The sequence below is a fragment of the Sphaerodactylus townsendi genome, linkage group LG08 (genome assembly GCF_021028975.2).
Source record: "Sphaerodactylus townsendi isolate TG3544 linkage group LG08, MPM_Stown_v2.3, whole genome shotgun sequence".
NCBI classification, from domain to species: domain Eukaryota; kingdom Metazoa; phylum Chordata; class Lepidosauria; order Squamata; family Sphaerodactylidae; genus Sphaerodactylus; species Sphaerodactylus townsendi.
The window spans coordinates 37,232,004-37,249,862 of NC_059432.1; the positions used below are offsets into that span (position 1 = coordinate 37,232,004).

Genomic DNA, 17,859 nt, shown 5'->3' on the forward strand with positions numbered 1-17,859 from the left:
CGGCAAAGGCGACCCAGCCCCTGTCGAACCGGACGAAGGAACATCTCTGTGGGAAGCGTCCGCCGGCAGAACCCGCAATGGAGCAATTTCGAGCAGGGCATCCGCCCTGCTGAGCTATGCGCCGTCACCGGTTTGACCAGACAGACCCATGCCGGCCTGCGCTTCTGCTCAATAAAAAATGGCTATGGCCAATTTATTTACCAACAGTGAGTACTGTGTATTATTGTTAAAGGGACTGCGCACAAAGAGATCCACCCTCGGACAAAAGACACTTGTGAATCACCTGAGAGCGCCAGTTGCTGCGGGGATGTAAGGAAGCGAGGCCAGTGGCGACCATTAAAGGAGGGCGGAAGGAGAAGGACCCATGCTAGAGAAGGTGGCGTCACCAGGAGAAAGGAGGCGGCCGGGACTACTCGCGGCTTCCCCTCCTTTGTCGGGCCGTAGTGGCAATCAGCGTTGCCCACCCTCTCCTAAATTTTTATGTTAATGCATGCTTGCTGTCGCAACCCTGATGATTGGCGGTTTGAAGCATGGGTATGGCTCTGGAAGGGAAGAGGGGAAGGAGCTGGGGCTTCGCCTTCCCTTAGGAACGACAACAGCGGCAAGGCGACCGCCCTGTCGAACGGGCGAAGGGAACATCTCTGGCCAGGAAGCGATCCGCCCGGCAAAGAACCCATAATGGAGCGGAGCGAGGCATCGCCCTGCTGACGTCGCCGCGTCACCCACGTTTATTGAACCCAGACCCATGCCAGCCTCACGCTTCTGCTCAATAAAATGGCTATGGCCAATTTATTACCCAGCAATTGAGTACTGTGTATTATTGTTAAAAGGGGACTCGCACAAAAGAGATCCACCCTCGGACAGCAACTCCTCTCCCTGTCTTTTACATGTCCACCATTTGGCACACTTCAGTGCTGAAAATGTACCTTTTTTTGAGGTTTGGGAATTTCATATTTTCCTATTATAAAATGTTTTTTATTTTAAATTGTATAGAATGTTTACATAACTGTTACATACAATATATTTATTCAAACTATACATTTCCCCCCTTTTTTCCCTCCCTCCCCCTCTTCTTTTTCCCTGTTATTCAAGCAAGCAGCAGAAGGTTCATTCTCCGTGTTCTCTTCCCCCAGATTTCTTTGTTAAATCCGGCTTCTCTCATCCAGGTCTCAAACATTGTCCATATCTTCATAATGTCTCTTAATTTCTCTTTCCATAGCATATTTTTTGCCATCATCTCAAAAATTTATAACTGTATTTGTTCCCATACATATTCCAACCATTTTGAGATTGTCCATTTCTTATTATCTTTCCAGCCCAATGCTAATACCTCCGCATGTGCAATTCTAATCATAATTTTTATACATTGTCCACAGCTTTCATTTTACCGCTTTTATCTTCTATTATTCCTACCATTAATAAATCATTATTTATATCAATTTTCACTTTACTAACACTTTGTTCTGTATACTTCCAAAAAAATTTTCCCAAAACTTTTTTTACCTCTTTACATTCTATCCACATATGGATGTAGTATGCTTCCTGTTCACCACAATCCCAACATCTTGGGCTCAATCCCTTAATCATATAGGCTAGTTGTATTGGGGTTCTATACCACGGTATTACCTTTCTTTCCCAGTTCCACATATTTTTTCAAGTAATCTTTATCTTATTCATACTTTCCATGATTCTTTCTATTTTTCATCATCAAAGAGTTTTTCTTTCTCCCATTTTTGCTTCAACATTCTCAACATAAAATCCTTATCTTCCAACATATATTTATAAACTAATCCCAATATTTTTCCTTTTAGTATTTCATGGCTCTTCAACCATTGAATTATTATACAATCACCTTTTATTCTAAATTTCTTTACCTATTATAAAATGTTCAGTCAGTAACACATGCCTGACATCTACGATCATAAATACTCCCGACAAATCATTAGCAATCTGATTTTTGACTCTATGAAAGATAAAAAGGCCTCCCTTGAGCAATGGTCACTTACTAAAATGACACGGACCTTATCAGAATAGAAATGGAATTCATTTCAATCAAACTAGCCGTTGAGGGCTATTCATTGGCAGTGAATAGGTAGGTCCTGGCAGTGGAAACAGAGTAAAGGTAGAAGAGAAATTGCTTGCCAGTGTTTCACAATCCTACTTAGGGAAGTGGAATGGGTTGCCTTTGTTTTCAGATATCCGTTGTGAATTCACTGCAACAATAACCAGATCCATTTAACCATAGATTTTTTTTTTAAAAATGTCAACAATATCTGCATATTCTACATTTCTACCATGTTCTGCCGGGAACATGATGCAGCTGCAAAGATATCAGAGGAAACTGGGGCACAGTTAGCCAAACTGCTGCTGTTGTGAGTGTAGAAATGGCAAAGTTCCCAGATCTGCAGTTCTGTACAAATGCATTAAATATGCACATTTTATATAAAGGGATATAAACCACAGGAAACAGAAGTTAAACATCTCTAACTGAATTTTTTTGAGACAACAAGACAGAGCACAGCAGTTTAATTAAAGGGAAACCTAGCAGAGTGTTGGGAACAAAAATTATTGTATTGAATCTTATAATTCAAATATGGCAATAACAAACCCTTCAAAGTTCCCTTCTGCAATATGCTTGACTAATACAATTTACAAACTGACAAGAAAGATTAATTAGTTTTAGTACATTTTATATGAAGCTCAAAACTTGCTTTCTTGGTGATGCAGTGCTGGCGCTAAAATGAATATAGTGTGCCAGATTAGAGTTAGAAACTCCTGTTAACACCATCGATATCCCTAAAAGTATGTGGCCAACAGATTCTAAATGGTAGAGACATTTCTCCAAAATGGGAAGAAGGAAGAGAGCCGAAAGCAGAGGAATAACCAGAGAAGTGTACTTGAAGAGGGGAAAAATGTGCAATGTACCTAAAGGATTTGGAGAAACATCTGGATTACACAATTTCCCAGGTTACAAATTCAGTGTTCTTCAAGTTCTTAAAAAAGATAGATGTTGTTTTATACAATACTTTGTGTAATATTTTTGGCCAAGTGTTTTAGTTTTGAAGTTCCCCATTCCCAGTGGTGGGATCCAAAAATTTTAGTAACAGGTTCCCATGGTGGTAGGATTCAAACTGTGGCGTAGCGCCAATGGGGCTGGGCAGGGCACGACAGGGGCATGGCCGGGCATACCGGGGTGAGGCATTCCTGGGCAGCGGTGTGGCAAGGACGCAGCCACTGCGCTGGTCCTTGGGCAGGAAACGAATGCACACAGGCGCAGGCTGCCACGCACTCCAGTGCACCTCCTGCTAGACTGCTTCAAGTTCTGCACGCTACTGCTGAGAGGAGGGGCGTAACTAAGGCAAAAATCACGTGGCAAAATCACCAGTTAGTAACCCCCTCTCGGCACAGTTAACGGTAATAATTAGTAGCTAACCTACCACGGGAACCTGTGAGAACCTGCCGGATCCCACCTCTGTCCATCCCATACCTCATTCAGTTGTACTCTTGCCATTCTATGACTGCAGCTTGTGGAGCAACAAACATGCCCAGGAAGCTTTGCCCACATTTTCCCACATCTTGGGTTGGGTTTCCACATTTCCATGGGCACAGGGCCATACCACCATTGAATGTGACTTTGTTGGCTCTCTCCTCACATGGAAGCCCAAAATGCCCCTTGAAATGCTATTCTCAGAAGTCCCCTTTCTCCCAGGAACAGGATATTTAGGGGCATTTTGGGCTACTACGTGGAAATGTGCTAGATTCAGTCCCTTACTTGGGAATCCTTTCTCAGACGCATACATATTTGTTCTTTGCTCAGTCTTTACAAGTGATTAACTTTGGGGTGGGCAGGTTAGTAAGTATAAATAAATAAACAAAAAACAAACAAACAAATAAATATGCCTACGTCCCTTGTGCTCATCTTGATCACTTTCTATGGCCGCGTTCCGCCCGACGCCCACGTGACGACGGGCTCAGCGTAAGTGATGCTTGCCCAGCCTCAGGTCAGCTGCCCGTTCACACATAGGCGCTGCTGATGCTGCCAACGCGAGCAGCGGCGACCTGACCTCGCTTCCCTCCCCCAGGGTAGCGTCCGTCAGTTTCTAAACAACAACCCTTTAAAGGGTTGTTGTTTGGAGGAAGCGTTTGCTCAGTGGCGAAGGGTATGTAATCAGCGCAAGCCGGAAAGCATGCTATCTAAGTTCTCCCTTCCCACTTACGTTGTCCCGCGCCTGGCCGCTTCGCTGCCCGCGGAAGTTCCGCCCCATACGCTGTCCTCCCGACCTCCAGCGTGGGATGGGCTTCCAGCGTGGGCTTCAGCGAAGACTTCTGAGCTGTAGCCACCGGAGACATCGTAAAGATGGGGAAGGAGAAGGTGGAGCGGCGTTCGCGTGTGGAACGCCTTGACTGTCTGGCGACCTCTGCTCGGCCCATTCATGCGAACGGGCTGTAAGCCCCCCCCGCCTTGGTGAACTCGGCGCCGGGAACTCTCGCCCGGTGAAGCTGCCGAGCACCGATGGTGGAAGAGCTTGACCTTAATTTCTGAAAAAAAAGTGGTTTTTGCTTGTCCTGTTGACCCAGACTACTATAAATTCATGTTCCATATGGGAATACAGTCAGTGCTCCCTGCAGTTGTGATGAGGAAATCAGTAACACAGAGAATACAAAAGCTCAGAGACACACTTGGTTTGAGTCAAAGAATTTCCCCATTTGGCTGTGATCTTGCTCTGTAGAATACCTTCATAGTGGGCAAATATAGTGGACTTTCATGCAATTTTACTGTTTGCCTCTGGTTCTTATTTTTGCTACTGTGAAATACTGGAGATAAAAATGAACTTACCTGAGTACCTGGTCCTAGAGGGTTGGAGGAGTGATCTTAATATAAATGGAGTAGTGCAAGAGATGGGATTATGGGAGCTAGAATTTTGGAAATATTTTTATTGTGCTTGAGACAGTCTTCAAGCGTATGAATTTATGGTTATGACAGTGTTAATTTCTGTCAAACCTAACAATATCACAAGAATGTTTTAAGCACAAGAGCGACAAGGTCATTCAGCGGCTTGGCCTATTGCCAAGGGTCCTGTTCTCAAGACTGCCATTAAATGTTTTGCATCTCCTTCCTGTCACATATCATGTGACAAGGGGAAATAAAGAGGCCTCACCAGTCACAGGAGATTACAAATAAGTAAAAGAATAATTTACACTTTATTTTGCACCATTGACCTTGGCCTTATTTTTTTATCACGTGTCATGTAACTTCTTGTGATGTCCTTTCAGCTTGGTGGGTCCCGAGGCTGGGAGGGTTGAAGACCATTGCTATATGCAGTGGTGGGAGTCAAATAATTTAACAACTGGTTCCGGTGGTGGGATTCAAATAAGTTAACAACTTGGGTGCTGTGTGGTTTCTGGGCTGTATGGCCATGTTCTAGCAGCATTCTCTCCTAACGTTTCACCTGCATCTGTGGCTGGCAACCACAGTTGTTTACATGCACGCATGTAACCACAGTTGTTTACATGCATGCATGTTGTTTACATGCACCATTTTAACAACCGGTTAAAATTTGTTTACATGCACGCATGTTGTTTACATGCACCATTTTAACAACCGGTTCTGCCAAGGTGGTGTGAACCTGCTGAATCTCACCTCTGGCTATATGGCAAATATTTTGTTGTGAGGACTTCAGAACTACCCTGTTTCATTAGTAATTAGAAAAAAAAACCAGTTTGGTGTCTTAAATTACACTGGCAATTTTACTTTGAGCTAAAGCAAAATGTCAGTTTTGGAAGAAACTAGTGCATTTAAAAATCAGCAACATAATAGTATTTCATGCGCATATTTTCGATAGCCACATTTAAAGAGTACAAAAGGCAAAGTGGCCTTGCTTTGAAGAAAGCAGGCTCTAAAGTATTATGAAGCTCTCACTCACTGATCAGGCACATGAATAGGCACACTGTTTACTCTCAGAGCTGTCAAGTATTATTAGGGAGGCTCTTTATTATAGGAGTATGTGGGGAAGCCAAATGTTTTCCTTGCTGTAGGCTCTAATGTAAAGAATTTGTCTCTTAGGATGTTAATTGATACTGAGCCTAAGTGTCGGAGAATGTTCTAAATACAATTTGAAAATGCCTTTGAAGGTATTGTGATCAAATCACCTTCCATTGCTGTGACAGGTACAACAGTTTCCCAGTTTGCCACTACTAGCTGTTACTCAGGAGGGAGAGAAAAACAGTTGTCTTTTTGTTTCTTTTTCTAGTGATTCTGTCACCCACATTGTGGCAGAGAATAATTCTTGTGCCGAAATTTTGCAATGGCTGCAAATCCACAGGATGGGGGACCATTCAGGATACAGACTCCTTGACGTCTCATGGTTGACCGCCTGCATGGAGGCTGGAAAGCCGGTGGATTCAGATAAATATCAACTCCTTGTAAGTTGAATATGCCCTGTATGAGATCACCAGATTGGGTGACATGTTCGATAAATCAGACCCCCTTTGTAATGAACAAATGGTTGTACTTGGAGTGCTGCTGTGGTTTTCCCTGCGGCATAAGGAGTCATGAACAGTACATTTTCTCCTGATGTTTAAGGTTGCATGTGGCTGGCATCTTCAGAGGATCATCTGAAGATGCCAGCCACAGATGCAGGTGAAACGTCAGGAGAGAATGCTGCTAGAACACGGCCATACAGCCCGGAAACCACACAGCACCCAAGTGATTCCGGCCGTGAAAGCCTTCGACAATAAATGGTTGTACTAGTTTGCTGGGACTTAAATTGATCTAATTCTGACTTCAGTGGAGCAAAATTGACAAATTCTAGTACTTATTTGTGAGTCACAGGCAAAATCGATATGCATGAATAATATATCCTGCCCAAACGCAGCGTTGGATTGACCTTTGAGAAGTATGAAGCGGTTATTGAGTGGGCCTTGGAGAGAACTGGGCAGCCATTGTTTTCTGACCACCACAGCAGTCCTGTGGCAAGACAGCCTGCTGAACTCCCTGAAGCCCATATACTTCTGGTGTTGGTGAAAGCAAATCTAGACTAGCTTCTGCACATAGCATCAACATTTATGCAATTTTCTTCGCCAGGTCTGGGCCGATTGATTGAAAATTGAGGTTGCCTCAGAGAATTATGTGCCAATCCTCAGTCACTCTAGGCTAATTTGGATTGATTGCCCATGGCCCACTGAGTGTCTGCTCAATATTGTTAATGAACAAGGAAATGCAAACATAATGCAGTCACACAGCAGAGGAAAGTATTGAGTGGCTGGCTCATACCCTTCTTGATCCTGTCTTGTCTTTTTTGTGGGACTGCCTCTCTCCCTATGCTCCACCATGACAACTTTGCTCATGCTAGCAGGGTCTTCTGCAGGTGCCAATCTGCAAATGGGCAAAACAATGGAATTGCACACATGTTGTTTCTGTTATGGTCCCTGCCTTGTGGAATAGCCTGCCCAAGGAAGCAAGGAAAGATCCCATATTCCTGAGCTTTTGCAAATGATGCAAAAATAAACTATTCAAAAGTGCTGAATGGTAATAGGGTTGTACTGTACAAAATGGTTTACAGACTTACCTGGATAAATGATTGGGATTATGGTCTGTGCTGCTGTGTATAGCTTCTTTGTAAGTAGGGTCCTGTTATGTAATTTCTGTACTGCTTAATGGATCACATTAATACTTGCCTCATTCAGTGCCCTACGCTGCTCTATGTCTGGAAACCGGACAGCATCTACTTGAAACCAGGGCTTGGGGCATCACCTCTAAATACTGGATTCACCTCTGTTTCACCTGTGAGAGCAAGAGTCTTTCATACCAGGCCCTAACTAAACTGCATTCCTCAGAATGGTGGACCCATATTGAGGGCCAACTAGAAAGGATGGGACTTCTGGTAGACTCCTTAGTTATGCTGTCCTGTAATGAAGTTTTCAGCAGAATCTGAGACAGACTCTATGATTTAGAGTACCAGAGCCTGATTGATCAGGCTAGTAGATTCTGCTCACCTTTGTATCTTGGCATTTTCTTGGGGAAAACAATCATATCAAACTATTTATATTTACTTCCTGATCCCAAATTGTGATGTGCAATCTCCTTGGCAAGATGTAACATCAGGCCATCTTCTCTGAGATCTGGTAGGGAGATGAAAATACCACGCCATGAAAGGCTTTGCATTTGTAACATGAATTGTGAAGAGTCAGTTCATCATATCCTGCACCACTGTCCTTTATATAATGCAGCTAGAAGGAAGTTCCTGGCTCCTCTGTTGATTGACAACAGCATTCTCACAGACCAACAGAAAACCCTCTTCCTTCTGGACAATAATGGCTCAAGAGAAGTCTTAGAGTTGACTGCCAGGTTCCTCTGTGTTGTAATTTCAAGGCACACTTAACTTAATTTTTGAAACATTTCATTCAGTTTCATTTTAGAGGATTTTTAAAATATAAATCCCTATTTTGTTAAATGCTTTTAATACATTTGTATTTTTTAAAAGCATGTATTATTGTTGCTATCTGAATGCCATTAAAGGTTTCAGTTCATTCATACTTAATATTATACTTCAGGATTTTCTCGTGGTTCCAGACTACTAATATCCTAATGCATTGATTACTGATCATCTCCTTTTGTTGATTATGCTGATTCACTCTGTATAATCTGCTTTGAGTCCCTATGAGAAAGGCAGGTTTGCCACGAGATATTTCTCTTATACCAGGATTTTCAAAAATTGCCAATTTGGTGATTCTTTTTTAAAATTCCGCATTGAACCCACTACTGTGCAAACACCATGGGAACAGAATCAGTTTATTTTTTCTGCCCAGCTGCCTGCCCCCCTGATCTCCCCACCTGACATCATGTCAGTTTTCAACTCTGCTGAGCCACCGACTGTTGCAGCCTGCCCTTATTGAAACATTTCCCCAAGCACGTTTTCTGTTCATGGTATCAACCGGGTGCCATTTTGCCTGGGTTAATCAGGGTGGAGGATGATCACAGGAAGGGAACTGGTCAGCACTGCATGTGAGAGAACTATCCCTTAATATATGTTATATATGTTATCCATTCATTTATTTGTTAACTGAATGTGTAAAAGATGGGTATGTGTTTCTAAGTCATGACTACAAAGCCAGGGAATGGTAACTGTTCTAAAAAAGGGTTTCATCAACATTTTAAATATCATTCTGATCTGTCGGGCTCTTATTAATCTGAGCTGATAAAAATATGATACTTTCCCCAGATTCCTCTTGAAAACTCTGTTAATTACAGGTCCATATACTCAAGATATCCTGAGAGCACTTATTAAGAAGTGTTAAGGGGTAACTTATCTATACTGAGTGGTCTTAAACATGTGCACAAAATAATGGATTTATAATCCTAAAGGTTGGATGTTATTCTTATCAAAATGCAAACGTAGCCACCAGATGGAGCTATTGTTCTCAATTCTGAATATTTTGCATTTTTGGTGTGTTTGTGTACTTTGCATTTATTGCCATTGCACCCCTTGAAGAGAATTTTTTTAAAAAAAGATTAATACAAACCTAATAAAGGATGATGCTTAATCTTGCCATTCTTTCATTAGAATGTATTTATTTTACAGTATTTAAATACATACAATTATAAAATTGTGCATTGCATAATATGGGATGTATCCTAAAAGATTTTGACTTATATCCTATTGTGCCATTCTGTAGGCTCACCAGCATCACCTCTGAAATGGCCTTTTCATTTGCAGAGTAGGGGACGGAGGTTTTTGCTGATTTCTTCCTTATGATGCTTCTGTCACAGAGCCCAGCAGGCTGTTCACACTCCCTGCCTAAGCAAATGGTCCTTGAGCAGTGGTGGGATTCAAATAATTTAACAACTGGTTGTTTACCAGCACCATTTTAACAACTGGTTTTGCTGAACTGGTGCAAACCTGCTGAATCCCACCACTGTCCTTGAGCAAGGGAGAGAGATGCTACCTTGCACAGAAGATGTTCATTTGGTAAGAGAGATCACTCATCTCAGCGGAAATCCCTCAAGACTCTACAGTACCCTGCTAAATTGGGTTCAAACAGCTTTTCTCCAGCAACCTCCACTTCCTGTTCCCAGTGTCCTCTTGGTTTTAGTGACCAGGAGGAGCTATGTTCATAGTGTGAGCCAGAAACAAGGCAACAATTTCTTAACTACCGATAATCCAACTTTGTAAGTAGAGGCACAATTCTAGGGTAAATACAGTTCCAGGACTAGAGTACAGACTAAGAAAAGGAAAGAAGCATAGAAATGTTACAATGCTCTGTCTAAGAAAAATATGTTAGTACAGTCAGTACAGGTGCAGTGGTAGAGAAAATCATATCACACTAGAATATAGTCCAGAACGAATATGAGAAGTATTTATTTTTACACGCTGCTTTTCTCAAAATCATTATTTGTGCATTATTTAACATGGTACTTTGATATAAGAGCATTTATAGTTCGTCAAATGCCTATCAAATAGATGGTGTGAGAGCAGGGCTAGGTGGGCACTAGAACTCAGCTGGAACACTCTACAACTAAGAAGGTCTGGCATGTTGAGTTCTGTGGCAGAGGAATATACAACCCTACAAACATCTTTTTTCTAAAACAGAATAATTTGAGATTACAGATCCTGGTCATCTGATCTCTCATTCCCGTTGGGAGATTCAAATCGGTATTTGGGTAAAAGGGGTGTTGTCCTTTGCATAATCACATAGTCTTCTATGAGGACAGAAGGGATAGCTCCTTTTGTGGTCTTATATGTGGACAGAAGGGATAGCTCCCACCACATATGTCAAAAAGGCCTTAATGAATCCTGCCCTTGGTTTCTGACACATACCTGCTTAGCCAATGAGAGTCATTGACATACCAACCAGAAGCCATGTTTTCACTCCTGGCTGTAAAAGCAAGCCTTATTCAGCCAGATGAAGTCTTCCCCAGCCTTGGTGTTATCTCAAAGCTGAGCAGTTGTCATGAATGGTCTTGCCCTATCTGCCCTTCATATGTCACACTCCCTTCCTGCTGCAGACTTCAGTTTTGATGTCAGCGCTGTTCATTTGTGTCTCCTGATATGCAGGGACAAAATTTTGGAAGGCACAGTAAGCTGCAGGGAAAGGTGAGGGTAATTGCCATGTTCTAGCACAACTCTGCTGGCGCTGGTTAGGATCCAAATGTTTCTGTTTGTGTCACAACCCCAGAATTAACATACAATGAAATGTTGGATTATGGAATGTTGGAACAGCGAATAAAGCTCATAACAGTGCTTGTGAGCGTGTATGTTCATAGCAAATGAATTTTGCTTCCTCATTATCATCATTATGTTCAATACTGGCTGGCCTGATTATTTTTGCTCCTAACCTTGCATGCATCTATGGTGTTTTTCTCCGTGACACAGAAACACATCTCACTGTGACATGCCTCTGAAGATGCCAGCCATAGATGGGGGCAAAACGTTAGGAGCAAAAATAATCAGACTTCAACCACACAGCCCAGAAAATTCGGAACAGCCAGTTGATTCTGGCTGTGAAAGCCTTCAACAATCCATATATTTAACAACTTATCCTACTTATTAAAATTACAAATACAGATTCAGCCGTTCAGTTGTTCTCTCTGCTGCCCCTTCCCAAGCCCCTGAGAACTTGTGAAGTAACAGTGGAAGGAGGGGGGGGGGCAACTGAATGCTGCTCTAAGAAGCAGAGTTCAATATTCAGTTGTTTCCCCACCACTGCTGCTTTTCAAGCTCTGGAGGACTTGGGGAGCAGCAGCGGGGAAGCGGGAGGTGTGGCCAAGCACAGCATTCAGTTGCAGTTCTCCCTGCCATATTTATCAAGTCCATGTGGACTTGAGAAGTGGCAGTGGGGAGAACTGGAATTTTTTGGGTTCCAATAATAAAAACCCAAAACATTTCAGTAAAAACTGAATAAAGCCAATGGGTATTGGCTTTATTCAGCTTTACTAAAAATTCCTGGCTTTTTATGGTCTGAGCCTGAAATTTACCAATATTTTATTGGTGCTAACCAGTGGTGGGATTCAAAAAATTTAATAACAGGTTCTGATGGTGGTGGGATTCAAACAGTGGCGCTGCCACACACACGCACCTCCAGTCCCATTGGTCAGGGAGGTTGCTTTAGTAACCCCTTCTTGGCACTCAGAAAAAATGAGTAACCACTTCTAGAGAAGTGGTGAGAACTGGTTGGATCCCACCTCTGGTGCTAACTCCTAATTTTCAGGGGTCAGAAGGGACAGGGGTCAGGGGTCATATGAGGACAGAAAGGAATTGCTGGAAAACTCTATGCACCTTCTACACATAGATGGTTTTATCCACCGCATTCAAGAGCTTTCTGTATATGTAAGTGCCATCAAGTTGCTTCTAACTCATGACAACCCTATGACTCAATATACTCCAGAATGTCCTATCATTAACAGCCTTGCTCCAGTCTCACACACTGAAGGCCGTGGCTTCCAGTTTATAGAGTAGTCAATCCATCTCTTGTTGTGTTTCTTTTTTTCTGATGCCTCCAGCTTTTTCTAGCATCATTATTGTAGTGACTCTTGTTATCACATAATGACCGAAGTGTGATAGCCCCAGTTTAGTCATTTTAGCTTCTAGGGACAATTCAGGCTTGATTTGATCTAGAACCCACTTATCTGGTTTTTTGGCAGTCCAACACCAGATTTCAAAGGAATTGACTTCCTGTCAGCTTTCCTCATTGTTAAGCTTTCACATCCATACATAATCATAGGGAATACCATGTCATGAATTAACTTGTTCTTGGTTGCCTCTGATACAGTGTTTTCTAGCTCCTTCATGGCTGCCTTTACCAATCTCAATCTCCTTCTGATGTCTCAGTTGCAGCCTCTCTTTTAGTTGATGATGGAGCCAAGGAAAAGAAAGTCAGATTTTCAAAAGAAAACAAGGAAGACTAAAAAGGGAAGAGGGTAACCGGCAGATTTAGATATTGTTTAGGGTGTTATAACTTCATGTTATAAATGACTAGTTTAATAAGAATAATCCTAGCTAGTTCCATTCTAATTAGTATGTATCTCAAATGAACTCTGTCTAATCAAGGAACATATCAAAGTAATAACAATTTAATGCAGTAAAGGTACTGAAAATAACATGAGGGGAGAAATATCTGTTTTTTTAGCCTGTTGAAATCGGCTCATGGCATCGCGCTAGCCGAATGGTAGAATTGTGCAGAAAATCTGATGCCTTGAAGAACCAGTAAGAGTTGAAATAAAGGTTAATTGGTTTTTAAGGGTTTTCAAATTAATTTTTCTTGTAATTTAATTGGAGCAACATGAAGTAGAAATTTGTTTTACTATGATCAGCTAATTTTAGACAAGGGTCAGGAATAGAATAATGGACACTAGGAGGGCGCGGACTCCTCCGCTACAGGGTAGCTGGTGAGACATGACAAGGTCAGACTAGCCCAGGAGGTGGAGAACTGCAACAGGCTGATGCTACAATTAGGTAAAATGAGGTGGCTGTCTCAGATAGCAAACCAGTTTGGGGTTGCAAATGGGTGGAAAAACAACAGTTGGAAGAATAAGGGGAGGGCTATGGCTTTCCTCCCACCTTTGTAAACACCTGCTCCTGAGCTGCCTTCCACCATACTGACCTCTGGCTGGAGTGGTGAGGAAGCCCTGCAAGACCTGGATGGAGCAGCGCTGCTGAAGTAGCACTGCCTGCACAGGTAACTGGAAGTGTTGGCACTGGGAAGGGGGTCTGCTGCTCAGCTGTGGTTAAGACTTCACAGCAGCAGCTTGACCTGCGATTTGGGATAAGCTTTGGGGATAAAAGTTATTGCAGTTCTGAAGCTCACCCCCGGATGCTGGAGGAGCTAGAGGCAGGGCTGTGTGCACCATCTCTTTCTTTGGTTCCTCCAGAGTCCATAAGGCCTTTCCAAGAGACACAGGAGGAGAAGCCAAAGGAGGAGGGGTGCCCAAAGATGCTGCCATCTCAACCTGTTCTCCTTAGTCCATTTCTTCTTGTGCCTCCTTGACGCCTCATGTCTGCCCTGATCTCCTCATAGGAAGTAGCACTGGCAGTGGTCACAGCTGCTCATCAGCATGGGTGTCCCCTCACACCCTCAGTTTAGAAGCACTTCCAGGTGAAAGAGAATCCATGTTTTGCTATTTGCCAGCTGTGTAGAGTCCACATCAGTTGAGGGAAATATATTTATCAATTCTCAACTTTTGAACTCCAGAACCATCTGACAAAGCACCACCAGGTGCTTCTTCAAAGAGAGAGAGAGGCTGGTGAGGTGGCCAAGTGGCCACTAGCCAGCAAAGAGGTGAATCGACCAAAGACCTCATCTTGTGCTCTCCCTGCTGCATGCAGTGCATGGTCTCCAGTAGGCAAGGGACAGCAAGTATCTCTTTCAGATACTTTCAGAGATATGTGGCGATGGTGGCACTAGGACGCCAAGAGATAAGAAGCACATGGAAAAGGGAAGGGAAGCAATTAATAATCCCCTTGGATAGATGGGGCATTTCCTTTGGGGGCCCATGAAACTGGACCCCCATATCCAAACGTCACCTAATTTGGAGTTGTTCTAAGGAGCATCACCTGCATCTATGCTGGAAATCTGTTAGCTCAACCTTGAAAAACAACCCCCTGTCCCAGGTCCTGAAAATTTTACCATAGACTTTAATGGAGCAAAAATGTATGGGTACAATAAACTCAAATGTGAGAATACTCACATGTGAAAAATTTCCTGTACACTTTAATGGAGCAAAAAATGTTTGCATATCTGAAAAAAAGCTGAAAAACCCCTTCACCAGCATGGGCATTGGGCTTTATTTCTGGCTTTTAAAAAAATTTATGGGTAGAATAAACCTGCATGTGCACACTGCTAACCACCAGCAACACACAAGATATTAAAGAGCAGAGATAGAGGCAGGTTTTAACTACATCACTAGCTGAGAGAGAGAGAAAGATGGGAGTTGTAGAACTAAGAAGAAGCAATTATCCTAAGAATAGTGATTGGGAGACAAGCAAGGAATGACATGTATCAGGACAGAAGATGCTGACCTCACTATCCTATCTAACTGGTCTTTCCTCTTGCTGTCCCCTGCAGGGTCTTGTTCCTTTTTGGACACTAGACATTGCTTACTCCAATGGTAAGCATCTTTTCTTCTTCTAGCCCACCAAATAATAAACAGAATGAGATTTATTTAAGCCACAATGGAATGAAATTAAGATACAATCGCAAAATCTAAAATGCCCTCAGTTTGATTTATTTGCCCTGACAAAACTGGTAACTTTATGGATAACCATTGGGGGTTATTGAAAATAGAAAATCAATTGTATATCTATTGGTCTAAGACAGTTTCTTTGTCAACATGCCAGGGAGGAATCTCTCTCTCTCTCACTTACTCTGTATTATATGACAGGGAAGTCAATAATGCTAAAAATCCTTGATTTGTCCTGTTCTGCAAGCACAGCGACACTGATTGTAGAGTGTATTACCAAGTTCCTGACTAAAGTAGCAGTCTCAAGAGGTATAATGTTTCCTCAGAGGGAACTTGTTTTAGGTGATTAAACAATTTTCCAGGCCATGTTGATACTTAATCATGTTGTATCAAGGAGCAATCCTAACTGAAGCCTTAGTTAATAAATCACACTTGAATATACGCTTTCTTCAGCCTGCTCTTGGACTATATTGCTGAAATTGCAGTACTGCACAGTCACAACTTTGCAAAGTTCTGAGATGAATTCTGCTAATTTCCATTCACCAGTCTTGCTTACAAATCTTTTCAACTGCCATTGTGTTTCTGCATCCCAGTTGGCTGCAACATAGTGTGATGTCTGCAGTTTAAAAATTTAATTCACATACTATATTATTATCAAGTCTGAATAATTTTGTTGCAACCTGCTGAATCCCTTTGGGCTATTCACCAGGGCATGCTCAGACACACACATTCTTTCCTTTCAAAACAGTGAAAATTGACTGAAAACTGTTCTTACTACTATCATTATAAATTATACTAATACAGGTACCATTGAATAAGTGAATGAATTTCTGGTCTCCACTGGATCATATATAATGACAACTTTTTCATGAAATAATATTAGCATAATAGCTTATCTGGTATAGCAAAACTCTTTTGTCCCATATATTGCAGTCATGTCTGTTTTAGAGGCATGGAATAAAGCTTCCCACTGTGTACCTGGTTTCCCCCACTTTCCCCCTTAAATCTGTCAATTCAGAACTAATCCATCTGGAACAACTATTAGCATGCTTTCAAACCTAGCTCTTCTGTACTTTTAGTTGGTGAGTCACATTTATTAAGAAAGGAAGGAGCTCTATGTGTTCACGACATTGAATTCTTTGTCAAATTCGGCTATTCTCTCATGCAAAACTATTTATCTAAGTCACTAAGAGAGCAATCCAAAGCAGAACTACACTTTTAAAACTTCACCGAAGTCTATGGGCTTAGAAGGATATATTGCTCTAGTTAGAACTGCACTGTAATTTCCCGGCTATCTTTTTTCTCTTGCAGGATAGAAGGGATGTTAAGCTTTCACAGGTTATGAAATCATTTTATATGTGGAAACTGTTCTAATTCTAGAATCAGAACCATTGAATTTTTCTAATTAAAATGCTGGTTTGTATTTAAAAACAACATGGAAATGGAATATTTGACACCATTCAGAAAATGCATCAAGACCATCCAGACTATCCTATCTTCTCCTGGGTTCTCTGGGCATTTTGTGGACCAATATGCACCCATCTTCACTGATACCTAATTACCCAGGACCAGAGCAGGTTTGCCACTTGGATGTCACCCAAACACTCTTCCACTCCCCCATGCTTCAAAATGCTTGGGTTGTGGATCTCCATTCTCTCTTCAAAACTGCTGAGAACACAGATCATGCTCATAGAAATGCATAATTAAATGAAAGGATAGAGTAGTGTCAAACTATAATAGGCATCACTGAAACCTGGTGGGATGAGTCTCATGGCTGGAATGTGATAATTGAGGGGTATAACCTATTTCAGAGAAATAGACCAAATAGAAAAGGAGGATGAGGATAAATATATGTCAGAGACGATTATTCCCAAGTGGAGATCCATGACTTAAATTGTGGAAGCCAGGTTGAAAGCATCGGGGTAAAAATTAAGAGGGAGAGAAACAACAGTGATGTCAGTGTGTGTGTGTGTGTGTGTGTGTTTATGTGTGTATGTGTGGGGTCTATTACAGATTCCCCAGCCACACTGAAGACTTGGATGGTGCCTTCCTGTAACAGATGAGAGAGATGTGGTAATAATGGGAAATGTCACTTATCTTGATATTTGTTGGAAGTCAAACTCTGACAAGACTATAAGGTCCAACAAATTCCTCACTTCCCAGGTGCAGAAGGTGGAAGAGACAACAAGAGGATCAGTTATTTTAGATCTGATCCTAACCAACTGTGATGATGACCTAGTTAATGGGGTGGAAGATGTCAGATCCTAGGTGGGAGTGACCATTTCTCCTTGAGTTTTGTTATACAACAGAAAGGGGAAGCCAAGCATTCTAGACATTAAGAAAGCAGATTTCAGTATACTTAGGGAACAACTAGGTGTGTTCCCATAGTTAAGAATACTAAAAAAGAAGGGACTGCACAATGGATGGCAGTTTCTTAAAAGTGAGATAGTGAACGCACACTTTCAATGAGGAGGAAAAACTGGAAGTGTCTAAAGAAACCTGGATGGATGTCTAAAGAACTTTCAACAGGTCTAATATTTAAAAGGGAGACGTACAAGAAATGGAAAAAGGGAGAAATCATTAAAGAGGAATTCAGTCAAACAGCCAGCACATGTAGGGAGAAAGTCAGAAAAGCTTAAGCACAAAATGAGCTCAAGCTAACTAGAGAAGTTAAACAATAACAA

The 17,859-nt window shown here is 42.0% G+C and overlaps 1 protein-coding gene across 1 annotated transcript in view; it reads left to right on the top strand.

Moving 5' to 3' along the window:
• The window catches only part of DNTT (DNA nucleotidylexotransferase), a 165,257-nt gene that overhangs the window by 15,459 nt on the left and 131,939 nt on the right, over positions 1 to 17,859 (top strand). The window contains 1 exon segment of the mRNA XM_048506221.1: positions 6,252 to 6,441. Coding sequence (XP_048362178.1) covers positions 6,252 to 6,441 — 190 coding nt within the window.